Here is a 26,502-nt window from a genome sequence, read left to right on the forward strand (position 1 = left end):
TGAAAGGAGACAGTGTTTATTTGATCTGTTATTTTTCAGGTGAGCTGCTCAGCGACACGTTGGCAGGAAGGACATTGATTGACAGCTTGAATTACAGCAGGTAATGTTATTTTATATCTGTGAGGACACAGTGAGAAATCATTCCCAAACTCCAACAGTCTCTTGGACAAGAGCCGGTCCTGTAATGATCATCCTTTGAGCTTTGCCGGAGCAGCAGTTGGCCTCAGCTCAGCTCTATAGTGATCTGCCTCCATTCCACTGACTCTCCTTCTCGCTGAGGGCGGCTATTTTTCACCTGTCTGTGACTGGCTACAAATCGGAAAAGGTCAGTTCAGGAGTTATCATTCAGCCCCACGTCACTCGATCTCCTTTGTATCCAAAAAAAATCACCATTGTCATTGAACACACTGACTAAACACCATAAAATAATCAGAGGGTTAGATAGGGTGGATAGGGAGAGCCTTTTTCCTAGGATGGTGATGGCGAGCACGAGGGGGCATAGCTTTAAATTGAGGGGTGAAACATACAGGACAGATGTCAGAGGTAGTTTCTTTACTAAGAGAGTAGTAAGGGAATGGAACGCTTTGCCTGCAACAGTAGTAGATTCACCAACTTTAGGTACATTTAAGTCGTCATTGAACAAGCATATGGGCGTACATGGAATAGTGTAGGTTAGATGGGCTTGAGATCAGTATGACAGGTCGGCACAACATCGAGGGACAAAGGGCCTGTATTGTAATGTTCTATGTTCACAGCTCTCTGACACAGGCAGCACATAGAAGCACTGATAAGCCAAGGCACTGTCGAGGAAGTGCCGCACTGTCAGAGGGTCAGTGCTGAGGGAGCGGGCACTGTCGGAGGGTCAGTGCTGAGGGAGCGGGCACTGTCGGAGGGTCAGTGCTGAGGGAGTGGGCACTGTCGAAGGGTCAGTGCTGAGGGAGCGGGCACTGTCGGAAGGTCAGTGCTGAGGGAGCGGGCACTGTCGGAGGGTCAGTGCTGAGGGAGCGGGCACTGTCGGAGGGTCAGTGCTGAGGGAGCGGGCACTGTCAGACGGTCAGTGCTGAGGGAGCGCCGCACTGTCGGAGGGTCAGTGCTGAGGGAGTGGGCACAGTCTGAGGGTCAGTGCTGAGGGAGCGTTGCATTGTCTAAGGGTCAGTGCTAAGGGGGCGCCGTACTGTCAGAGGGTCAGTGCTGAGGGAGCGCCACACTGTCAGAGGGTCAGTGCTGAGGGAATGGGCACTGTCGGAGGGTCAGTGCTGAGGGAGTGGGCACTGTCGGAGGGTCAGTGCTGAGGGAGTGGGCACTGTCGGAGGGTCAGTGCTGAGGGAGCGGGCACTGTCGGAGGGTCAGTGCTGAGGGAGTGGGCACTGTCAGAGGGTCAGTGCTGAGGGAGCGCCGCACTGTCGGAGGGTCAGTGCTGAGGGAGCGGGCACTGTCGGGGGGGTCAGTGCTGAGGGAGTGCTGCACTGTCGGAGGGTCAGTGCTGAGGGAGTGCTGCACTGTTGGAGGGTCAGTGCTGAGGGAGTGCCGCACTGTCGGAGGGTCAGTGCTGAGGGAGTGCTGCACTGTCAGAGGGTCAGTGCTGAGGGAGTGGGCACTGTCGGAGGGTCAGTGCTGAGGGAGCTGTTGAAAGTTTTACATTCATATGAAACAGTAAGTTGAGAGGTTACTTGGCTGTTTTGGTGACGGCAAAACCTCCCATGCATCACTCTTGCAGAAAGGACAGTGAATTCTGTGTTCCTGTGCCTGAGGGAGTAGCTAACTGTGTAATCACATCACCGGCGAATTACCTGCTTATTAGCACATTGCTGTTTATGAAGTTTGCTGAGGCCAAATTGGTTTTCACATTTGCTACATTACAGCAGTGAGTACATTTCAAACATTCTTCTCTGGCTGTAAAGAGCTTTGAGATGTCCACTGCTTGTCAGAGGTGCTACATGAATGCAAACCTTTATTTTTAATCAAAGCATACATTGAAATTCCTCATGTTCCTCACATCAGTGTTGGTCAGTTCCAGTGTTGTTGTGGCGCTCTGTTTTATGCGCAGTTGCCTAATTCCCTTGTTCTCTGCTCTTTTTTCTGCCAGCGGTTCAGCGCTGACCTCAACAGGGTTAGGAAGTCACGGGAGACCTTCATCCCCTTCTGCATCCTGCAGCAGTTCCACAAGCCCCTCAGGGTAAGATCACTGTGATGTAAAACCCAGGTTTTAGCCAAGTCTCATTTTGTGCTTTGAGTTTGCTGACATTTTCACAAAAACATTGCCAAACCCCTGACATTTAACAAGTTGGAAAATTTGCCACAAGCCTGACTGCCAAGCATTTCAAATGTCACAGTAGATCCTTTAACAGCTTCTTTCTGGGCTGTGTGGCTGATGTGAGTTCTTTAACAGAGCTAGTGTTGGGTGCAATATCCTCTTGTTTACAGTTCGGAGGGTGGTGTGTTCAAACCGCATCGCAGATACCCGCACCAGCTGTGTGGTGCAGCACTGCAGGAGTGCTGTACTTTCAGAGGATCATTACTGAGGAAGCGGGCACTGTCAGAGGGTCAGTGCTGAGGGAGCAGGCACTGTCAGAGGGTCAGTGCTGAGGGAGCGGGCACTGTTGGAGGGTCAGTGCTGAGGGAGCGGGCACTGTCGGAGGGTCAGTGCTGAGGGAGCACTGCACTGTCGGAGGTTCAGTGCTGAGAGAGTGGGCACTGTGGGAGGGTCAGTGCTGAGGGAGCGGGCACTGTCGGACAGTCAGTGCTGAGGGAGTGGGCACTGTCGCAGGGTCAGTGCTGAGGGAGTGCCGCACTGTCAGAGGGTCAGTGCTGAGGGGGTGGGCACTGTCAGAGGGTCAGTGCTGAGGGGGTGGGCACTGTCAGTGGGTCAGTGCTGAGGGAGTGGGCGGTGTCGGAGGGTCAGTGCTGAGGAGGTGGGCACTGTCGGAGGGTCAGTCTTGATGGAGCGCCGCACTGTCGGAGGGTCAGTGCTGAGGGAGTGCCACACTGTCGGAGGCACTGCCTTTCAGAAAAGGCATTTTAACCAAAGCCCAGCTACTGACTTTGGTGAAATTGAAAGATCCCACCTCACCATTGTGAGGAGTAGTGAGGATGCTCCCATCGATGTTCTTGTCAATATTTATCCCTGAACACAATTCCCTTAATATTCTAAGATCTGGTCATTTATCACCTCAGTATTTATGGGAGCTTAGACTCATGCAGTCATAGAGATGTACTGGTCGGAAACAGACCCTTCATTCCAACTCTTCCATGCTGACCAGATATCCTAAATAAATCTAGTCCCATTTGCCAGCATTTGGCTCATATCCCTCTAAACCCTTCCTATTCATATATCCATCTCGATGCCTTTTAAATGTTGTAATTGTTCCAGCCTCCACCACTTCCTCTGGCAGCTCATTCCATACACGCATCACCCTCTGTGTGAAAATGTTGCTGCTTGTGTCCGTTTTAAATCTTTCCCCTCTTGCCTTAAACCTGTCCCCTCTAGTTTTGGATCACCCCACCCTGGGGAAAAGACCTTATCTGTTCCATCCATGCTCCAATGCTTGGTGTGCATATCCTGCAGTACAACAGGTCACTGCACTTCAAATGCGTCCTATTGGCTGGAAAGCACCTTTAGGGACTTTAAACATTGAGATATTTCTGCTGATGAGCTATTATTCGTAATGATTAAATAACAGTTGATTGAATTATTGATAATGTTGAACAGAGGACTGGATGGTTGGTGCTGTTGGGTTTTCCTGACTGCCTGGTCTCAGTGTTGTTGTAATTGGCTGGCCTCAGGGCTGTTGTTCCCGCTCGAAGTGCTTGAGGCTGCTATTGTTCGTATTGCCCCCCGCTTCGAGAATTCTGCAAGAGATAATCACTGTCTAAACACAGCAAGAGCTCACACCTTGAGCCCCCGCCACCACTTCCCACTGCTCACTTACCAATGGAGCATAGGCCTGGGCACTTACTACCTATCGATGAGAGAAAGGGCCACTCCCCGTTACCTGATGCCATGAACTGGGCTCCAGTCTCCACCCGCTGGCATCAGTTCGAACGTACATACATTTGGGATAGGCTCAGGAGGAGGTTATTTGGCCCCTTGGTCCTAACCTACCATTCAATGCAGTCACAACTGATTCATTACCTCATCCCCATCTTCCTACGCCATCCCTTAACTCTCATAGAATCTAAAACACCACCAATCTCCATTGTGAACATACATCAATGCACTCACAGCACTTGGAAGTAGAGAATGCTGGAGGTTCACCACCCTCTTGAAGAAATTTCTTGCCATCTCCCTCCTAAACCGCTGACCCTTTATCTTGAGAGTGTGACCCTGTGAAAGGTTATTGGAGGTAGCTGGGAATGTGGAGTAAGTTAATAAGATCAGGGCTGATTTAAATAGTGCAGTCGGCCTGAGGGACTGAGTGGCTCCTAATGGATGTGCGCATGTACAATCTCTCCATTTCTACACTGGGAAGATGCTAAGAATCTTAAGTTTCAGTGGGGTCATTTTTCATCCTTTTAAACTCCAGGGAATACAAGCTCAGCCTATTGAGTCAGTGCAATGAAGGCCAGGAACTCTTATAAATGAAGGTGCTATGTGATAAAATTCCTGTTGCACCCTTTCCTAGAGGGTTGACTTTATGAGCAACTCATGACATGAACTCTTCCTGTGTATTGCAGCCGGCCGAGCCAGGAATCCATCAGCGGCTACGGAGACGCTGTCCCGATCCCTGTGCCTACGCAGATTCTCAATTACCAGCGAATCGAGCAGAACCTCCAGTCTCCAAAGCCCTGCAGCTCTCCAAGGTCAGTCCTCCCAGTGAGGGGCTCGAGCGCCTGTAACACACAACCAGTTCCTAGTGCTTCAGCTCAAAGCCTGCTTCAACCTGCCGGGATCCTGGTGTTACAGAGAAATCCATGCGAGTAACGCGAGCGAGAGCGAGGTTACTAAAACCATTCTAAATGAAGTTCCTGTGGGTCCTTTACTGGTACCAGAGGGCAAGGCAGACATTTTCATTCATTGCTAAGAATTAATCACAACTTGTTATAGAAGCAGCTTGCGCTTTGTCCATTTTGGGGCCAATAGAACGGAAAGTGGGCAAATCCTATTGCGGAAAGACAATCTGCACCACTTTCACCACTTTTGACCTCCTCAGATTCTAGGCCAATGGGCTGTAGATGACTGTGTCAGAGCTGAGTGCGAAACAGTCTTTGGAGAAAGTTAGTCACAAGGAGCAATTGGACAGACTGTGGTTACTTTCTGAGCAGACTGAGGGGGTTTGCGTGATTGAGATGTGTAAAATTGATGGGCGCAGATAGGGTGGACGTTCAGTGATTGGGGGATGTAGATTTAAGACAAGGGGCAGCAGGTTTAGAGGGGATGTGAGGAAAGGTTTTTCACCCAGAGGGTGGTGGGAAGTCTGGAGCTCACTGCCTGTAAGGGTGGGAGGGGCAGAAACTCTCATCATATCGAAGAAGGACTTAGATGCGCCCTTGCAATGCCAAGGCACCCAGTGCTGGCAAATGGGTGTATAATAGCTAGGTCATTGCTTCCAGATATCGTGGGCCAAAGGGCCTCTTTCTGAGCTGCAGATCACTATAACTCAACCTCTGCAAGTTGATGAGCAGGAAGGACTGAATGGAGGGACTTGGAATGTTCCCTGTGAGCTTTGGTTCTTGTTTATAGCCTGTTAGTTGCACAGTGGCGATCTCTTTAAGAATGTTCTGAGGCCCCGCACCTTCTCAAGGGAAATGTTGGTTGTAGGAGGGCTATGTGTAGAACCACAGAATCCAGGCCAGTATGGGTGCAGCCCCGCCCCAATAACAGGCAGCAATATTAGGGACAGGCCTAGGGCACTAGACTCATGGCCCTGTGGGCTAGAAAACGGTGCTAACAACAGGAGTCAAAATGACGGAGGAAACAAATGGCCAACAAAGACAGAAGTTGCTGGAGAAGCTCAGCTGGTCTGGCAGTATCTGTGAAGAAAAAAACAGAGTTAACATTTCGGGTTCAGTGACCCTTCCTCAGAAAGGAGTGTGGGTCTGGTAGCAAGCATTTGGGAGGGAGCATCAGGGTGCATGGAAAGGGGCCTCTGGGAGGGGGTGTCTGGGAGGGAGCATCTGGGTGTTTAGGAGTGGGTGTCTGGGTGTGAGTATCTGGGAGGGACATTTGGGTGTTTTGGGAAGGTTGTCTGGGAGTGAGTATCTGGGTGTCTGGGAGTGAGTATCTGGGAGGGAGCATCTAGGTGTCTGGGAAGAGGTGTCAGGGCAGTGTGTTTGGGAAGGGGTGTCTGGGTGGGGTATCTGGGTGTTTGGGAGTCAGTGTCTGCAAGTGAGTATCTGGCAGGGAGCACCTGGGTGTTTGGGTTGGGTGCCTGGAAGTGAGTATATGGGAATGAGGATCTGGGAGGGGTATCTGGGTGTTTGGGTTGGGTGCCTGGAAGTGAGTATATGGGCGCGGTATCTGGGAGGGGTTTCTGGGTGTTAGGGAAGGGTATCTGGATGTGGGAGGACAGTGGAGTTGTTGATGATCAGATTAGCCAAGATCTCACTGAATGGCAGAGTAGACTGATGTGCCATGTCTGTTCCTGCTCCTCATTGTGGTCAAATGTTTGACAGTCTCCAACCCAAGCTAAGCTGCCCCAGGGTGGGGGGGGGCATAGGAGGTGTCCTGTTTATCCAGCAAACTCCTCTTCACTGGGGCAAGACTTTATCTCCAAAAGGCCAACGAGATTAGGTGATGTTGGAAGAGCTGATGTTTGAGGAACGCTTGGTGTGTACAGGAGCAATGTAGGAGTTTAACTGGCTCACTTCACACATTTGACCAAAGGACCACCTTTGACCCCTGAGCTGTTGGCTGGAAAAGTCCACTGGATCCGAGTGGGAGGAACCCCGTCCCCAGTGAGGAATGGTTCCCTCTGATCTACAATTACCTATCCCAGCTGGTTGACTTTTAGTTCAACTCGTGTGAAATTGCCAAATATTGCACCTCCCTAATTACCCTGCAAGGTGGTCTTATGATTTACTGATCAGTCGATATCACTCCCCTTCCTGTTTTCAGATCTCTAAAATTCCACAGAGGACTGAGAGAATACTACAGCACAGAAGGAAGCCATTCAGCCCATGGTGCATTTGCTAGCTCTTTGAGGGAACTGTTCTATTAGCCCCTGTTTCGCACAGCCCTGGAAATCCAATTCTCCTCTGTGAGTCATCGTATTTTCAGGCAGTGTGTTCCAAATCACAGCAGACCCCTACTCAGCAATATTCTCTGTGTCTCCCTGTGCTTGAGAACATAGAACAGTACAGTACAGCATAGGAACAAGCCCTTTGGCCCACCATGTCTACACTGACCATGATGCCATTTTAATCCCTCACACTGTACCCCCCTCCATTTTAGGGCTGAAGCATTTTCTCCCATGTGTCTGCCCTAACCCCCAATACACCACGCATTGTCATCATGAGGGCTGCGGCCATGAACAGCCCATTATCAACGACTAACGATCCCCGTTAGCAGCTATTCATTCTCCCAATGTTACCCATTCTTGTGTCTGCGGTTCTGTCTCTCTCTGAGCTCCGTTTCCATCTATCATTTACTACCCCTCCCCCACCCCATCTTCAGCATATACATTAACTTCTGCCGAGCAGCAGTCCGTTCTGAAGAAGGGTCATTGGACCTCAAAGCATTAGCTGTGCTTTCTGCCTGCTGAGCTTTTGTCTGATTTCCAGCATCCATAGTTCTTCGCATCAATTTGTCCCTCTATCCCCGGCCCATTCATGTGTCTGTCTAAATGCCTCATAAGTGTTAGTATCATTTGTGCTTCTACCACCTCCCCTGGCAGTGTCATCCAGACACCCACCACCCTCTGTGTGGGGGAGAAAACAACCTACCTCGCACATCTTTAAATTATCCCCTCTCACATTAAACCTGTGCGCCTTAGTATTTGACATTTTCGCCCTGGGAAAAAGACTCTGACTATCCCCTCTATCCATGCCCCTCAAAACTTTATATACATCTATCAGGTCACCCCTTCAGCCTCCAATGTTCCAGCGAAAACAAACCAAGTTTATCCAATCTCTGCATAAAGCTAGCACACTGCAGTCTGGACAACATCCTAATAATCTTTTTCTGCACCATCTACAAAGCCTCCACATCCATCCTGTAGTGTGGTGACCAGAACTACACACAGTGCTGTAAATGTGGCCGAACTGAAGGTTTATACCGTTACAATATGGCTTACCAACTTTTATATTCAGTGCCCCGACCGATGAAGGAAAGCATGCTGTATGCCTTCCTTCCCAACTTATCGACACGCGCTGCCACTTTCAGGGAGCTAAGGACTTGCACCCCAAGACCCCTCTGTGTATCAGTGCTCCTCAGGATCCTGCCATTTCCTCTTGCTTTTGGCCTCCCACACTGTATCACCTCGCACTTAAAATCATAGAATCAAACACTGCAGAAGAGGCCGTTCAGCCCATCAAGTCTGCACTGACACCTAAGAAACAGCTGACCTCCAACCTATCCCCGTTTGCCAGCAGCCGGCCCTTGGCCTTGAATGCTGTGATATGCCAGGTGCCCAGCCAGGCACTTGTTAAACCATGTGATGCAACTTTCGTCTATCACCCTCCCAGGCAGCGCCTTCCAAACCGTCACTATCCTCTGAGCAAAATGGTTTTTCCTCACATCCCTCCTTAAACCTCCTGCCCCCTCACCTTATCCCCCATGCCTACTCACAACTGACCATCCAATTCCAAGGAACAGTTGCTCCTCATCCACTCTACCCATGCCCTTCATAACCTCATGCATCTCAATCAGTTCGCCCCTTGGTCTTCTCTGCTCCAACAAAAACAACCCAAGTCTGTCCAGCCTTTCCTCATCACTTACCGTTTTCCATTCCCAGGCAGCTTCCTGGCACATTTCCAGATTTTTCAGAAAGCCCACAATCGCTACAGTGCCATTTGGTCCAGACCTTCTTTAAAGCTCACACATGGGCGTCACTACTGGGCCAATATTTGATGCCTGTCCCTGATTGCCCTTAAACAGAGCAGCTTGCTAGGCCCATTGCAGGGGGCAGTTAAGAGTCGTTGCTGTGGGTTTGAAGTCACACATTGGCTAGACCAGGTAAGGAGGGCCAAAAACATGGCAGAATTTGGTCCTTTGGTGAACTTTTGGGAAGAAGGGGAGAACTACACAGCAAACTGTTAATAACCAGAAATGCACTGCCACTGGAAACGGGTAAAATAGCAACTTTCACAAAGCACAGGGTGTGTAGTTAGAGGGCAGGGCTGTGCAGGGAAATAGTGGGACTTAATGGATAACTCTTTCAAAGATGGGCAGAGTGGCCTCTAATGCCCTGCATTGCTCCATCAGTTTGTCATACTGGTAATGAAAGATCTGGGCCATGATCAGGGAACCCAAACATTTAGCCACATTGTCTTCCTTTAATTTCTTAACTTTCTAAGTTGAAGGGATCACTATTGAGATCAATTCTTCAGAATTCAAGGTCTAAGGAAAGATGGGCCTTCTTCAGTTCCTGGTCTGACTCAGAGTTACATTTGTTTATTCCCTCAGGCCTGGGAGTGTTCGAAGGCCAGGTAGTACCAGCCCCTTGGGTTTCAACAGGACAGGGCTGTCCCCTCCATGCCCTGGAGAACAGGCATCGAACCCGTTTCGAAGGTCAACTTCCGGAAGCTTGAAACCTTTCTCGCTATCACCACAAGGTAGGCCCTGGTTAAAATTTGCACCCTTGATATGGATAGTTAATGAGTTGGAAATGCTCAGGATGCATAGAAACAGGAGTAAACCATTCAGCCCATCGAGCCTGATCTGTGGTCTAACTCCTGCCTTTGGCCCATATCCCCTATTACCCCTTTGCTTAATACAAACATACCTATCTCAGATTTAAATATACCAGTTGATCCAGGATCCACTGTGAAACAACTGCACAGAGGCCAGACTCCCATCACCAAGTCACCCTTTATTTACATGTGCACAGTACATGAATACTGCCCAACCAGCTCAGAGCCAGTCCCAAAAGAGAGGAGACTCTCTGAATCTCCTGTTTAGACTGGCAGCCAGGCCTCTCTGGCCCAGGTTAACAAACCCAGTCTGATATCTCGTAGTCAATGAGATCCACCTGGCCCTCATTCCAATCACTACGCACTGTCGTTTGTGGAAGATGGTTCAAATATCGACACCATTTGCATGTCGAAGTGCTTCCTAACATCTCTCCTGGACGGTCTGTCCCTAATTCTCAGACTATGCCCCTGATTCTAGAATCCGCAAACAGTGTAAGTTGTTTAACTTTACCTACCCTGCTTTTTCCTGTTAATATCTTGAAGATTTCAATCAGATCAACACTTAAACTTCTAAATTCTATTGAAAACAGGCTGTAATATTGTAATCCTTCTTCATAACATAACCCCTGAAGTCCAAGCATCATTCCTGTAAACCCACATTGTGATCCCACCAAGGCTATTCCATCCTTCCTAAGGTGTGAAGCCCAGAATCTGCTCCAAGTGGGGCCTAACCTGTGTTTTGTGTAACTATAACATAACATCTGCATCCTTGTACTCCACTATATGTGAAGGCCAGCACTCTATTGGCTTTCTTGAGTCTCTCCATGGGTGTTTGGTTGAGTGTACCTGGGCTGGATTTGACCATCTGGCAAGGAGTTGAGGGTGGGCGTTTATACCGTAGTGAGGGAGGGTGCGGGGATGGAGGAGGTGCCTGCTCGCCAGTGTTGGGAAGGTGAGAACAGACCTCACACACAGAGGCAAACTGAGTGACCCCAGTGTTTGTCTGACTAGCAGCAAGTTTGGGATGGAGGGCGAACTGGTCTGAGTCACATGGGGAAGCTGGCAGCTAAACCCTGGAGACTCCCAGTGAACCCATTGTGGTCGGGGGGGGGGGCATTCGGGGTGGTGACACTGTCTTCTTTTTCTGACGCTGTGTGACCCACGGCAGCAATGGCATGTCTTGCCTTCAATCACTGTATACGCAGCCCCTCACCCGCAATGGCCTCGAAACCAAACACCCTGTTGTTGAAGTCTATCACTTCTCAGAGCAGGCCTTCCTTCCACGGGCTGTCCCAGTAGTGTGATGTGCTCCCGATGGTATCCTCTGATGGGTTGGGAGGGTTGGAGGGAGGTAGACTGCTGTCAACACCTGTTTCCCCAATACCCTCCATCCTCAAACTACCTGTCAATTGGCTGCAGATGAGAGGAGGTGCCCTGAGGGTCGCAGGTTACTCGAAGGCATTCTCCATCCTATGTTCAAACCTTCTTGTGGGAATCTCCCTGCTGTCCAACAGCTCCCCCTTGCTCTCCAATTCAAGCTTGTGGTGAGGGTGACAGAATTCAGGATTCCTTTAGGCTTCTAGAATTTAACGTTAGGGTTGGTTCTAAAATTCAAGTTACAAAAGTGATCATGTTCTGAGGGGGGTTAACCCGCACTTTATTGTAAACCTCTATCACTCTAATCAACCAATCATCCAACGCCATGCTGCTTTTTAATGTTCATTGACGTGAGTTATATAGTAAAGAAACATTGAGGACTGCGATGGCCCATGATCTAAAATATTTATTGTTGTTTTTCTCGCGCCACTGAGTAATTTTTCTCAAAATTCACAACCCTGGAAATGTTTTATTTTTTTCTGTGTTCAAGTTGGCACAATCCCTGAGCAGCTGGATCAGTTTGTCAGTGCCACTCCTATTGGATCAGAGACACGGGTCAGACACACATTGCCAGGTGAGCAAATCCCTCAGCTATCAATCTCATTGGCAGAGAATTTCACAAAATATTTTTGGGATAATTTCCAAGATTCTAAGTTTCTGTTTTAGAGCCAAGCAGATAGATTGCCATACTAGAATTGCAACAAATTAGGATTAATGAATGACCTAATAATGAAAGCATCCAAAGGAAGTAATATCACTAAATTTTACATTCAGCTTGAGGCAGATAACTTTGGGTCTAAGACCAGTGTTTTAAACTTAAATGCTGAGGGCATGGAAGCAAGCGTTAGCTTCGGTCAACTGGCAACTTCTGTTAAGGAACAGGCCAATGGAGAAACTATGGCAAGGTGTACTTAAGATAAGGCAGAACAGATACATTCCACTGAGAAAGTTAACCATCCTGGTTAACCAAAAAAGTTAAAGATAATATCAAAATTAAAGAAAAAACATAATTGTGTGAAAATAGATGGCAGGTCCGAAGGTTGGATAGAGGATAAAAACAATTAAAATGGAGGGAAAAATTGGGGTACAAGAGAAAGCAAGCAAGAAGTATAAAAACAGAACTTTTGTAACTACTCTGGAAAAAATAGTTAACAAAGTGAACAAAATTACTGTGGAAACTGAGTTTGGGGAATTAGTAGTGGAATATAAAGATAATGACAAATGAATTGAACAGATATTGTCATGATGGGCGATACAACAAGAGACCAACAAATGCAAGTAATGGAACAAGGCAAGAAAATCACACTTGCCAGGAAAGTGATACAGGGCAACTTCTGACACTGTAGGCTGATGAGCCCCCAAGTCCCGATGGACAATATTCAGGGATTTTGAAAGAAGTAACTAGTGAGATGGTTGGTAGATTGGTTTTAATATTGCAAAGTTTCCAAGAATCAGTGAATGTTCCACTGGATTGTAAAATAGTGGATGTAATCCCTTTAGTTAAAAGAGAGGCAGACGAATCAGAAAACTACAGGCTGTTTAGGTTAACATCTGTCACAAGGAACATGTTAGAAGCTGTCATCAATTACAGGGCAGTTCGCAAAATTCAAGGTAATCAGGCAGAGTCAACATGGTTTTTGAAAGGGAAATTATATTAAACCATTTTATTAGAATTAATTGAAGAATTAGCGTATGTGATCAGGGTAAAGGGGAACCAATAGATTGAGGTGACACATCAAAGGTTACTGTAGAAAATAAAAACTTGTGCGTGGAGGGTAACATAATGGCACGGAAAGAAGACTGGCCAGCTAACAGAAAACAGAGTAGGTGTAAATGGCTCAGTCTTTGGTTGGCAAAGTCAGTGCTGAGCCATAACATTTTATATAAATGAGTTGAATGGACAGACTGAGGGTCTGGTCACAAAAGGATGCAATGACAGGTAGGGAAGTAAGTTGTGAAGAGGACTGAAGGGGTCTAAAAATGGATATAGATAGGTTAGTGAGTAGCAAAGATCTGGCAAATGGAGGGAAATTGTGAAATTCACTCTTTGGCAGGATGAATACAGAAAGAGATTTTATCTAGATGGTGATGGATTGCAAGAGGTCTGGAATGTGGAGGGAACTGATTGTCCTCGTGTGTAATTACAGAAGGCTCAAATACAGCACGTGATTAGAAAGTTAACAGAATATTATCGGTTCCTGCCAGGGCATTTGAATACAAACAAAAAAACATTGTATTTCCGTGATACAGGGCATTAGAGGCACCAGTCCAAAGTACTGCTGACACTACCGGTCTCTTTATTAAAGGGAAAATGTAAATGTGAGGAAGCAGTTTAGAGAAGAGTTACCAGACTAATGTCTGGAATGGGCGGGTTGTCTCATGAGGACTTGTTTCCACTGAGAGCAGTACGAGGTGACGTGATTGAAACTCACCTTCCTGATGATAGAGTGTGATGTGGAGAGGATGTTTCCTCCTGGTGGAAAGATCTGGAACCAGGGAACATGTTTAAACTTGAGTTGACTTTTGTTCAGAGCTCTGTGCGACTTTGGGTCTCTTTTCCTCAAAAACGGAGGAGATAGTGTCTTGGAATTTTTTCAAGGCAGAAGTAGATGGATTCTCGAGAAGCAAGTCCCTGCACTCATGATTGACATCTTTATATTTCCAACAGTGCCTGAAAGGATTGGCCTGAGCGGCAAATCTCACAGCAGGCTTCAGTGTAGAGTTAAAGGTTGAGACCGTACAGATTTTCAAGTTTTGAAGAATTAAGCACGAGGAAATTCTGGCCACAGGGACTGAGCACTCGGGAATACAGATGAAAGTTTAAACATGAGTTGAAGTTCAATGTATCAAAAGCAAGTAGGAGGTTTAGGCAAATAATGTTTCGACTGTAGGGTTGGCAGAAGATTGGGCCAGATTAAGAGTTGGAAAAACTGCAACAGAGGCAGAAAATGTTGGATGAGCTCCTCTCACAATTTGGGTGAAGAGGCGTTCGTTGCGGAATTACACAGTCAGGGTCAGGGTCTTTGCTGGGTAAGAACCTGAACTACCACAGGAAGGATATTATTAAATTGGAAAGGGCACAGTAAAGATTTACCAGGATGTTGCCAGGACTGGAGGGTTTGAGTTATAAGGACAGGCTGGATAGGCTGCTACCTTTTGCGGACTGAGGGTGGTGTATGTATAGAACAAACTGCCAGACGATGTGGCAGCTGGAGTTACAAGATATTCGGACAGCTACGTGAATAGGAAAGTTTCAAGGGGATATGAGTCAAGTGCAGGCAATTGGGGCTAGTTCACTTTGGAAACCTGGTCGTCATGCATGAGTTGGGCCAAAGGGTGTGTTTCCATGCTGTCTGACTGTAACGGCAGCTTGCGGGTCCATCAACACAAAGAACTGCAGCGGCTCAGGGTGGCTGCTCAGTACCACCTCCTCAAAGGCCAGTTGAGGATGGGTTATAAATGTTTGCCAGGCCAGCGATGCCCACATCCCATACTGCTGCCAGAGATCTCACCACTTTACTGTGTTACTGTTGCTATGACACTGTATTAAGTGTGGACCAACTGATTGACTACCCTGTTGTAAACAGGCCTTTTCCCGACAGAGCCACACCAGCACCGATTGGGTTCCAGATTGCACAGCGCTCCTAATCTCTCAGACACACACCAATGTCAGCACAAGATGAGGAAACAGTACACTGAGCCAGTGGTGACCTGTATTCCGCAAAACCAGCCCCTGCAGCCTTGCAGGCAGATGAGATCCTCTCCTAAACTCTCGGAATTAATTCAGCGAAGCCCTCTCCCGACCATCGTGGGTTCTCCAACAAAGGTAATACCCAGTTGGGAAATTCTGTTGCACTGTAAATGAGGTTATCACTGCCTAAAACACAAATTCTGCTTCTCTATCCACAGTAGCTGGCAGAGCTGCTGAATACTTTCCAACAGTTTCTGTTTCTATTTCAGATTTCCAGCATTGTATCATGTACCTCTCCTTCCTAAAATTCAACGCCTGAACCAAATGCTGGAAAGTGTGATTAGTGCAGATTGGTCAGTACAGACTTGTTGTCTAAAGAGCCTCTTCTGTGCTGAATAATTTCTACAAGAATTGTGCCGTTGCTTTTGCTAAAATATTAACTGACAAAGGAAGACTTGCATTTCAGTCGTGCTTTTCACAATCTCAAAGACATTCCATTGTACTGTGTGGCCAATGCAGTACCTTTGAACTTATTATTGTAATGTAGCAAACATGGCAGTCAACTATGCTCAGCAAGATCCCACAATCAGCTGTGGTATATTGGCCAAATGCCCTGATTTTAGTAATGTTGGTTCGAACCTTGTTTAACTTACTGGTCCACTAAACTATATAATTGAAATAATTTATTAATTTTGACATAACACAGCCTGATTGTCATTGTTTCACAGAATTCAATTGTATTACAGTTGAGAAGGAAAGGTGAATTGAATTTTCTTATTTTTTCCTTCTCTTCTGTCCATAGGCAGAGTTTTTATTTCAGGAAATGTCATTTCTTTTCCCTTTTGACAGAGACTTTGATTTATTCTGCCCTGAGCTCTCTGTTTGTGAAATCCAATTTTAAACTGACCCTTGGCCAACTCTTCAGGGTTAAAACACAAATGCACCTTATTCACACATTTGAACCTGATGGGTGGCTACTTCTGGCACACATTCTCACACTCACACACACACACACACACACACACACACACACACACACACACACACACACACAAGCACATACGCATGAACGCACACACACATGCACACACTCTCGCACGCACACACTCTCGCACGCACACACGCACGCGCACGCACGCACACACACGCACGCACACGCACGCACACACACACACACACACACACACGTGCAAATAGGCATGTGAGGAAGAGAGAGAAAAGGAATGGAGTTAAATTCTAATTCATATCAAAATCAAAGATGTGGGCATTAATTCATGTGATTTTCATCTGAGTGTAGAAAATTTCTGTTCAGGGTTGGTTCCTGTTTCTTCGGGGCTCAAATTGAGGCAGAGTGGGGGGGGCACCCTTGGCTGGATTTGCAGAATTCCTTTTCCACGGTGGCTCATTGGTTAGCACTGCAGCCTCTCAGCACCAGGGGCTCAGGTCCAATTCCACCCTCAGTCAACTATCTGTGGGGAGTTTGCACATTCTCCCCGTGTCTGTGTGGGTTTCCTCCAGGTGCTCCAGTTGCTTCCCACAGTCCAAAGGTGCGCCAGTTAGGTGGATTGGCCACGCTAAATTGCCCGTAGTGTCTAGGTGCCTTAGTCATAGTAAATGCAGAGAATTGGACTCAGTGGGCCAAATGGCTGCTTTCTGCACTTTTGGGACTCTATGAGTTTTGAGGGAAAATGAGGCCCACTTTTCAGATCAAAGTAAAATTTCTTCAGATCCTGAACTCAATGCCTGATCTGATTGTGGCATTACTTCTCCTTTCCTGCCTGTTGTCACCTGTCCCTTGCCTCCAGGATTGGCAACCCCAGACTAGGAGAGGAGCCAGAGGATTCAGATGCATGGTTGAGTGAGGGGAGAACATGTTTGTGATGGGCTGCAGGGTAAGGGGAAGTGGGTGCCTTTCCCCAGAGGGAGAAGAGACCAGACACAGACTGTGCAGGAGGGGGGCCTGCAATGTCAGGCAGACATGGGTTGGATGCTTTCCACTGGCACCCATCACCATGGATCCCTGAGAGGATTTGAACTTTGGCCCATGTCGATCACAGGACATTAATCAGCAAAATCCAGGGTTCAACAAAGCTACAGTCACAGAGCACTGAAGACGTGTATGTTGTAGAAGGGGATTGGTTTAGAACAGTGGTGCACAGTGACCGGATCAGTTCCCACAACAGCTGAGTTCACCATGAAAGACTCGACCTCTCCCCTCACCAAAGGCATGGTGACCCTCAGGTTAAGCCATAACCAGTCGTATCTCTCTCAAGTTCTCCGTGGAACAGCAGTGACTTTCCCTCACCTTTATACGAAAAGCATAAGTTTGCAGTGAGCGTTTGACTGTTTCTATCAGTAGGAGAAAGCTGAAGCATGTACCTTTTATTGGAAATGGTTTTAAAAAGTATTGATTTTGAGAAAAATGTAAACTCCTTCATGTTGTTTTTGCAGGTCCCACCTCTTTTTGAGTTCTCCGAGACACCTGGCTCTCCTAACCTAGTCACACTGCTCACTCACCAGGGCCTCTCACTCGCCTCAACTCGTAACAGGACAGTGCCAACCCTGAGCCCCCTCCAGAACCAGCACATCAACGTCGGATTGAAACCTGTCGATGAGATGAAGGAACCATTTGGCAGGTTTGCAAATTAACCCCAACCAGCAGCTTTTTCACAACGCTGAATACCCACGGTGCCTGTAGAACCACTCTGGGCCACTAAGGTATCAGTTTGAAGCTGGGAAAAGGCACGTTTAGGACTGATGCTCTTTCCTCACAAACAGAGAATGCTCAATACTTTATAGAGAACTCGCGAGACTGTACAGCATTGAAGCAGGCCACTCAGCCCAACTCATCTGTATTGTGCATAAATGTCTTCCCAACCTCTTCTATCTCACACTATCAGCATATCCTTCAAATCCTTTGTCCCCTATGCACCTATCCCTTAAATGTACAATACTGATTGCCTCAACTATTCTCTGTGGTGGCAAATTCCACATTCACATCACTCTATAGGTGAAGAAATTTCTTGAGTTCTTTCATGTATTGATTAGCGACTATCCTGGCCATATACCCCTTGCATACGACAGTTTTGAGATTACGTGAAGTACAAGTGTAAACTCTTGATTCTTTCAAGACAGAGTTCTGTGTATTGTTAACAGTGAGTGTATGAGCTTTGCCCATGATGATAATGACCTCAAATGGACTCTCAGCTTAGGATCTCTAAGCAGTAAGACCAAACATCAGGACCTTCTCATTGCCTCTGTACCAATGCCCATCATTGCTTTTTAAATTCACTCATGGAATGTGGGTGTTGTTGGCTAGACCAGCATTTTTGCCCATCCCTAATTACCCAGAGGGCAGTTAAGTGTCAATCACATTGCTATGGGTCTGGAGTCACATGTAGGTCAGACCGGGTAAGGGTGGCAGTTTCCTTCTCCAAGGACCACATGGGTTTCCTGACAATTAACGGTGGTTTCGCTGGACTCTTAATTCTACATTTTTGTTGGATTCAAGTTCCAGGCCCCCAGAACATTGCATGGGCCTCTAATTAACGTTCTAGTGATAATACCACTAGGCCATCGTGCCCCTATGCTCAAGTAACCTGTAACTAGGTACTAACTTGCAGTAAACTGTTCCCAGTCTAATACAAGAGTTGTTTCTAATTGTTCCAGTCAGTGGCCTTAACTTTCCTCTACACCCCATCCCCCACCCCCCCCAATACCATGCAGATCCCACCCTTAAAGAGAATGGTAGCAGCAAACCTACACCAGGGTCAGGTCCAGACTCTGTTTAACACAAATAGAATTGAAGTTGGATACTGGGATTAGTAGATGGTCTGAATGGCCTCATTCATCTCATAGATTCACAGAATCCCTACAGTGTGGAACGAGATCATTTGGCCCATCAAGCCCACACTAACCCTGTGAAGAGCACCCCCACCCCAGACCCACCACCTCACCTGCCTACCCGATCCCTGCATATGCCTCGACAGACTTCAGTCAGTCATTATTTTGATGGTGAGCATTTTTAATTGGGAACTGGGCTACGCAGGTACAGCCTGCACTAGTTACCAATTGCTTGGACTGTACAGTTTGCTCAGCCTTTTAAGAGTTGGCAGTTTCATTAAAAGGATTAGTGAACAGACGTTGTATAACATTCAACAATAGTTCCATCCAACTCCACATGCATTGATAGTATTAAATTCCACCAGCTGCCCACTGTGGGAGTTGAGCCGACAGCACCACAGCATCAGCCTGGTTTATTGATCTGCTGATATTCTCAGCACAGCTACCACCATCCCCACTGCTGCCGAATGCCCGAAAAGAGGCTTCTCTTCTTAATTCAGAGCTGCTGCTACTATTATTGCACAATATTTTTGAACTGAGAACAGAATTGAAGATGCAGTGTGAGTAAGCGATTCTAAAATGAGGAAGGATTTTGATAATAAGCAAAATGGGAAGAAACAGTTTCCCCTTGCAGCTGGATTGGTAACCAGGGGATACACATTGAAGATATTTGGTGCAGTTATGTGAATGGACAGGAAGAGCTGTGGTTGACCTCCTTAGATAAGGTTAAGAGGAGATTTGATGGAGATGTTTAAAATCTTGAAGGGTTCAGCGAGGTTAAATAAAGAGAATTTTTTTCCAATGCCTGAAGAATTGGGGGGAACACCACCCCCTGCAAGTTCCCCTCCAAGCCTCTCACCATCCTGACTTGGAAATGTATCGCCGTTCCTTCACTGTCACTGAGCCAGAATCCTGAAATTCCCTCCCTAAGGGCATTGTGGGTCAACACACAGCACAGGGACCATAGCAGCTCAAGAAGGCAGCTCACCCCCACCTTCTCAAGGGGCAAGTAGGGGCAGGGCAATAAATGTTGACCTAGCCAATGATATCTATGTCCCACAAGTGAGGATGTGAGCATCGTTGACAAGGCCAGCAGTTGTTGCCGTCCTTAATTGCCCTTGATGTGAGTGGCTCTCCAGACCATTTCAGAGGGCAGTTGAGTCACCCACATTGTTGTGTGTCTGGAGTCACACGTAGGCCAGACTGGGCAAGGACAGAAGATTTCCTTCCCTAAAGAAACAGATGGGTTTTCACACCAGTGGTCACCATTAGAGAAGCTGTTTTACAGTTTAAAATAATCCAGATGTTTGCTCAATTCAGATTTCACAATGATGCGATTTGAACCTCTGTCATTAGCCAAGGTATTAGTCAAGGACTTGAATCACTAGTCCAGTAACACCTCCTCAAATATGCTATAGCCAGGTCTATGGTGATTTATACAAAAGACAGAGCCGGCATGAGGGTTTTTCTTCCATAGTGAGTGCTGAGGATCTGGAATGGACTTTCTGAGTGTATGGTGGAGGCACAAAGTCAACAGTAACTCTCCAAAAAGAATTGGATAAAGAAATTGTTCTTCAAAAGTGCTAGTGTGGATTTTATGGGCTAAATGGTCGCCTGTGTTGTAACAATTCTAGGAGATAGAAGGGATATGACATTTGACTCAGTTGGGTTTTTGCTATTGAGGCCAGGTAGCTGAGCTCTCATTGCTGAGATTGACCCTTTGATGTCCCCCTGAGGGATTACAGTTTCAGACAATGGGTCAAACATCCACTGAATCAAATGAAATGCTGTTGCAGCAATGAGAACCTGTCACTGAGTCTCTGATGTCTTACTGCCTCTAACATTTAATGAATGTGTGAGAAGCATCTTGTGATCCAATTGCTCATCAATTTCCTGCTCAACCCACAGGTCACTGAGTGCCGGCAAATTGTCTGATCTACTACTGAAGGCAGCATTTGGGGGACCCACTTTGGACCCTGTCAGCAGTGACAGCCTAAACACAGAGAAACCAATGGATATAACAGGTAGGAAGCCCCAAATATCTACTCAAAAAACGCTGCCTCCACGTGTCAGCTTTGACGTGGGCTGCAGGGTTTGACATGTGTATTCTTGCATGAATTGAAGAGCTGTGTTGATCTTGGCCAGGCATTCTAAAACTGAGACCACGAGTCCTGGTTCTCTCACAAACCTACTTCATGTCACTATCTCCTTTAAAAAGACCCTTCTTCTTTCACTGAGCTAAGAGGTGACCCTTGTGATTGCTGCTGTGTTACTCGGTGTCAGTTTTTGTCTCGATCCACTCCAGTAGATGTGCGTGCGTACGTGCGTGTGTACGTGCGTGTGTACGTGTGTGTTACTCGCTGTCAGTTTTTGTACGTAAGGCGCTATATAAACAAAGGAGTTGTTGTGCCGAGTGAAAAGGCCTGACCTGTCGTTTCCTGCTGCTCCCGGTGTTTGCTGGTTTCAGAGTTTTGGCTTTGGTTCCATTTCTTCAAGGTTAAAACACTGGATTTTATGTAATTACCCAACTGCCAACAAATCTCACACACTTGTACACACAAGTGCATGTGCGTGCACACACACACGTACACACGTGCATGTACACACGTACACACGCACGTACACACATACGTACACAGGTACACACGTACGTACACATGTACGTATGCACACACGCACACACATACACACACGTACGTACACAGGTACACACATACATACACATGTACGTATGCGCACACGTACACACACAGGTACACACACACACACGTACAGACACACTTGTACACACAAGTGCATGCATGCGTGCACACGCATGCACACACTTGTACACACACACGTACGTACGCACACACGTACACACACACGTACACACACACGTACACACACACGTACACACACACTTGTACACACATACGTACACACACACTTGTACACACAAGTGCATGCATGCACACACACAACGTGCACACACACACCCACGTTCAGTGAAATGGTTTCATACACATACAGATACACATGCGAATGTGTTCAGACACACGCACACAGTGCAGATGTACTCACACGGACACTTGAATATACACATATACAAACATTGACACTGATACATTCAAGCACATATGTACACACACTCACACACTCCAATACACGTACGGCCTTGCTCAGGCATGTACAACACACAGACACCGAAAGGCTGGCCAGACTTGATGTTTTTTCTCCTCACTGACACTCAACAACTCCTTTATTTATATGGCGCCTTTTATGTATCAAGGTTCTTGATTAGTAAGGGGATCGAGGGTTTACAGGGAGAAGGCAGGAGAGTGAGGTTGAGAAACATCTCAGCCATGATTGAATGGTGGAACAGACTTGATCGACAGAATGGCCTAATTCTGCTCCTTTATTTATGGTCTTCTGGTGGAACAGGCCCAAAGGGCTGAAAGCCTACTCCTTCTGCATTTCTATCCCTGATTTTGATCGCTCCACCATTGGTAGCTGTGCCATCAGTCGTTGATGGGGTCGAGCCCTAGAATTCCCTCCCAGAACCTTGTTGCCTCTCTCTTACTCATTGCTTAGGGGTCTGCTTAAAATCTCCCTCCTAAACCAAACATTGGGCTCCCCTAGCATGCCTTTTATGGGTTCAGCGTGAAATGTTGTTTATTAATGTTGCTGTGCTCACCGATTGCACAACGTAAATGCAAGTTCTGGTTGATCTGTTTGAATGATGGATGCATTGTGAGGGACTGAATGGCCCCCTGACAATGTTTTCATTGACTGGTGTGGGAACATGTTTCAAATAACGACTGAAATTGGTGAGTGATGAAAATAGCCTCTGAGCATCAGCAGTAGCAGAGTTCAAGGTGGTGATCGAATCCCAAAGTACAGTCCTTACAGTGGCCACACAGTTCTCACATATATTAAAATTCTATCACTATGGTGTTACACAGTTTTAACTATTGGGCACTGAAGTCCTGGGGAGGCAGGAGATTGTTTAAACATTTGCTGAGTCCTGGCTATTACTTGGATTAGATGTTAGTCCTTTTATCTTTTAAATTAGTCAATATTAGTAAAAATATAGACCTGTATGATCTAAATAAGTTATAAATTATTCATGCTCCAAATAAAAGTATAAAGGATATTAAACTGGTTACCACAGCTGGGCTGTGAGATTTTGTTTACTCTTTGCTGGTGTGGGTTTCATTCATTCATGCAATTTGGTAGAAGCGCGGTTTAGATGGTAACTTTCTTAAATGGGACAGACACCCCCTATTTAATATGTATTTAATAGCTATATGCTAGTGGAGGGAACTTGTTTGATGTTCTACAGTCTATTCCAGTCCTGAGAGATGGTGCTAAGGGGTTGATGAATATTACAGTTTTGCCATAGTTTTCGGTGGGCCGTGGAGATATCATGGCGGTGAAGATATTGTTTCTGAATAGGTTAGTCATCTTGAATATTTGTTCAGGGGTAGCTTTTGGTGAAAATAGGTCTGAGAAGGGTTGAAGGTACGAAGAAGCAGTAATGGGTTTGGAAGGAATCTTTTAATTCCGTCTATCTTGCAGTAGTGAAATGCACTACAAAAATCACGCTTTTATGAGTAAATGAATGAAAACGCGTTATAGTAAACAGCGATAGTAGGAATTGCTGCTGCAAGAGACTCTGAGATAACAAGATAACTGTTTATTAGGATAACAAGGTGTAGAGCTGGAGGAACACAGCAGGCCAAGCGGCATCAGAGGATCAGGAAGACTGACGTTTTGGGTCTGGATCCTTCTTCAGAAACCTAGGCCCAAAACGTCAACCTTCCTGCTCCTCTGATGCTGCTTGGCCTGCTGTGTTCATCCAGCTCTACACCTTGTTATCCTAATAAACAGTGAGTTAGTAAAGGGTTGTGAATAAATGAATGGGAATGTGGTATTGGTGAATAAAGCAAGCTGGTGAGTGAGTTAGTAAAAGAGACCTATGATACAATATCTCACACTGGCTCCAATGATTTTTTTTTCACCTCTATTGGGTTTACTGTGTGTGATTCTGAGAGTCACTGTGATTACCTTTTCTTGTCGGTTCTCCAGGAAATCTCTGACACAGAGTTTTTGTCTCCAGCTGCAGGTCCTCCTAGAGGCTGCGTCTCCTCAGGGACAGGGGCAGCTTTCTCCAGCAGCCCAGCCCCTGTGGTTTTCACTGTTGGGTCTCCTCCCAGTGACACCTCACCGTGCTCTGGCAGAACAAGAATGTTTTCGGGTATGATGGCTCCTGATTTATTTTGTACAGCCTGTTAAAAGGCCAGGAGGAAGGATTGAATAATCAATAACTGGGGTGTTGTTCATGAGTCGCCCACATGGAGAGCAGCGTTCGGGTTATCTGTTCAGGAAGTCTCATGGTGAGACCTCCCACACCATAGAGCATCTCTCTCATTAGAGAGAGGCAACTGCTGGTGGCTTAACCTGAGGGTCCCCGCATCTCGGCAAGGCTGAAGAGAATCCTCGGCGATAACCTCAGCCAATGCTGGGATTGAACCCGCACTGTTACACTGCTTCACAAACCAGCCATCCAGCCAACTGAGCTAAACCCATCATTAATTACATGGGACACCATCATCAGGATGTCCCGCAGTCTCCCCACCCACCAGTCAACAAGTCCTCCCAGACTGTCCATCCTCTTCATCGCTTAATTCTTTGTTGTCAGTCAAACAGTTGTTACTTCCCTTTATCCGATATATTTTATAACTAACAAAGAGCTCACAACATCTAATGCCCCTACAGCTGAGCCAGAAGCTCTGGGTTTGGGTCCTAATGGCTGTGGGAGGTGGTCAAACAAGCTAATTGTCCAGCTGTAAGTTTTTCCAGTCCCCTGGATGCCGGGCATGAGGAATGTGAGAATTCCCAGGGCTGTCTTCCTGCACAAGGTCATGATAATCCACAACAGCACTTTACCAAGTTAAACGGGGCCAGTGCAGGCAAAGCTTACAGCGTTCCCCTGGCCTAGGATCTGGAGAGACAGTTTAAGAGAAAATAAAGAAAGAAAACACATGACCCGATGCTGCTGTGGTGGTTTTCTCCCTGACAGCAGTAACCTGTTTGGATTGTGGGGGTACCAGCCTGGTCAGCCAGAGCTCCAGGCTAGTGTCCCAGGGACATGGTTTTAATCCCACCAAGGCAGATGGTGAACCAATGAACTTCTGGAGTTAAAGCTTAGCCTAATATGACCAATGCAACCATTTTCAATCGTCCTATAAACCCATATGCTTCACTAATGCCCTTCAGGGAGGGAAATCTGCCATCCTTACCTGGTCAGGCCTACACATGACTCCAGACCCACAGCAACATGGTTGCATCTTAACTGTCGTCGGGAAGTGGTTCCAGCAAACTGTTCAGGTTTGAGGGCAATTAGGGGTGGGCCATAAACAGTGATATAATGAACAAAGGAACCAAATTGCAAAACAGGGTACTGATTATTGGTACGACCATTCAGCCCCTCAAATTTGCTTCCCCCATTCAGTAAGACCTTGGGTGGTCATAATCTACAATCCTGCCTGGCAGTGCCAGGGTAATCTTGGAGGGCTCCAGTGGGTCAGATCACAACAGAAAGCCTCCCGTTCCTCCTTCGTAGATGGTGAAGTGCTTTCTCAGGGATGTTTTTGGTCATTGAGAGAGAATTGCTGTGAATCATCGTTTCTCCACATAAACACTAAATGTTGGAGTGCACAGAGAAAGGTTGGAGGCTTTGCTTATTGTTTCCGCTCATTCCCGGGATGTGGCAGTGTTACATTTTTAGCCCATCATTGGTTGCCCTGACAACAGTAAGAGACTTGAGTCACATGATACTCAGGTCACATGAATCAGGGGAAATGGTGATGATGCCACTGGGCTAGCAATACAGGTCCTTGGGCTACTGTTTCAGGGACATGGATTTGAGTCCAGTGTCAAAATTTGAATTCAATAAAATAGTCTGGAATTAAAAACTAATGACCACTGTTGATTGCTATAAAACCCCATCTGGCTCACATATATCCTCTGGGGGAGAGAATCTGCCTGGTCTGGCCTACATGTGACTCCAGACCCACAGCAATGTGGTTGACTCTTAACTGCCCTCTGGGCAATTTGGGATGGGCTGGCCTGGGCAGTGAGGCTGAATAAAAGTAATAATATTTGACCCATTGAGTTTGGCTGTCTCTTTGCTTCACCTCCCAATGAGCCCTATTCCCATAGTCTGCAGGTTGACTTGCGCTCATGTGTCCATTTATAATCCCTCCACTCATGGAGAGCAGCTGTTCCCAGGTACCTTACCTCACCCTATCACAGTCTGTACCCTTCTATCAGGGGTTCAACTGCTTCCTTCCCAAAAAAACATTAGTTAGTTATTTGCAACAATCAGCCAGTTATTATGGAAATCACATGTTAGGATCCTACAGCATAGAAAGAGGACATTCAGCCCATCATGTCTATACTGGCTCTTTGAGAGAGCTTTCCAATCTGTCCCACTATCTGCTGTTTCCCCATTGCCCTTTCAGTTCTACACAGCTACGTCCCCTTCGAATAAGATCACCCTTCAACCTTCAAAACTCCGAGAAAAACCATCTGGCTTCGTGTACCAATCTTCACAATTTTAACCATCAGAGCCCCTCTATTATTCGCTTTTAAAGTTCTATTAAAATTTCAATATCACCAGAGCCTCTCATTTCTCTTTATCCCCAACTCCAATTCAGAGCTAACATACAACAAAGAACTGCCAGAAATCGGAAACAAAAATAGGAAGTACCGGAGAAATTCAGCAGGTCTGGCAGCATTTGCGGAGAGAGAAACAG

The 26,502-nt window shown here is 46.7% G+C and overlaps 1 protein-coding gene across 3 annotated transcripts in view; it reads left to right on the forward strand.

Annotated features, from left to right (window-relative positions):
• The window catches only part of ulk1b (unc-51 like autophagy activating kinase 1), a 104,021-nt gene that overhangs the window by 55,609 nt on the left and 21,910 nt on the right, over positions 1–26,502 (forward strand). For 2 of the 3 annotated variants that reach the window (XM_059654889.1, XM_059654890.1), the window contains exons 14-22: positions 40–100; positions 2,087–2,176; positions 4,675–4,800; positions 9,563–9,711; positions 11,657–11,740; positions 14,754–14,992; positions 17,309–17,493; positions 20,609–20,724; positions 23,802–23,939. In XM_059654889.1, coding sequence (XP_059510872.1) covers positions 40–100; positions 2,087–2,176; positions 4,675–4,800; positions 9,563–9,711; positions 11,657–11,740; positions 14,754–14,992; positions 17,309–17,493; positions 20,609–20,724; positions 23,802–23,939 — 1,188 coding nt within the window. The remainder of the gene's footprint in view (positions 1–39; positions 101–2,086; positions 2,177–4,674; positions 4,801–9,562; positions 9,712–11,656; positions 11,741–14,753; positions 14,993–17,308; positions 17,494–20,608; positions 20,725–23,801; positions 23,940–26,502) is intronic. The other variant, XM_059654891.1, reaches the window with a different exon arrangement.

Source organism: Stegostoma tigrinum, chromosome 26 (assembly GCF_030684315.1).
Source record: "Stegostoma tigrinum isolate sSteTig4 chromosome 26, sSteTig4.hap1, whole genome shotgun sequence".
NCBI lineage: Eukaryota > Metazoa > Chordata > Chondrichthyes > Orectolobiformes > Stegostomatidae > Stegostoma > Stegostoma tigrinum.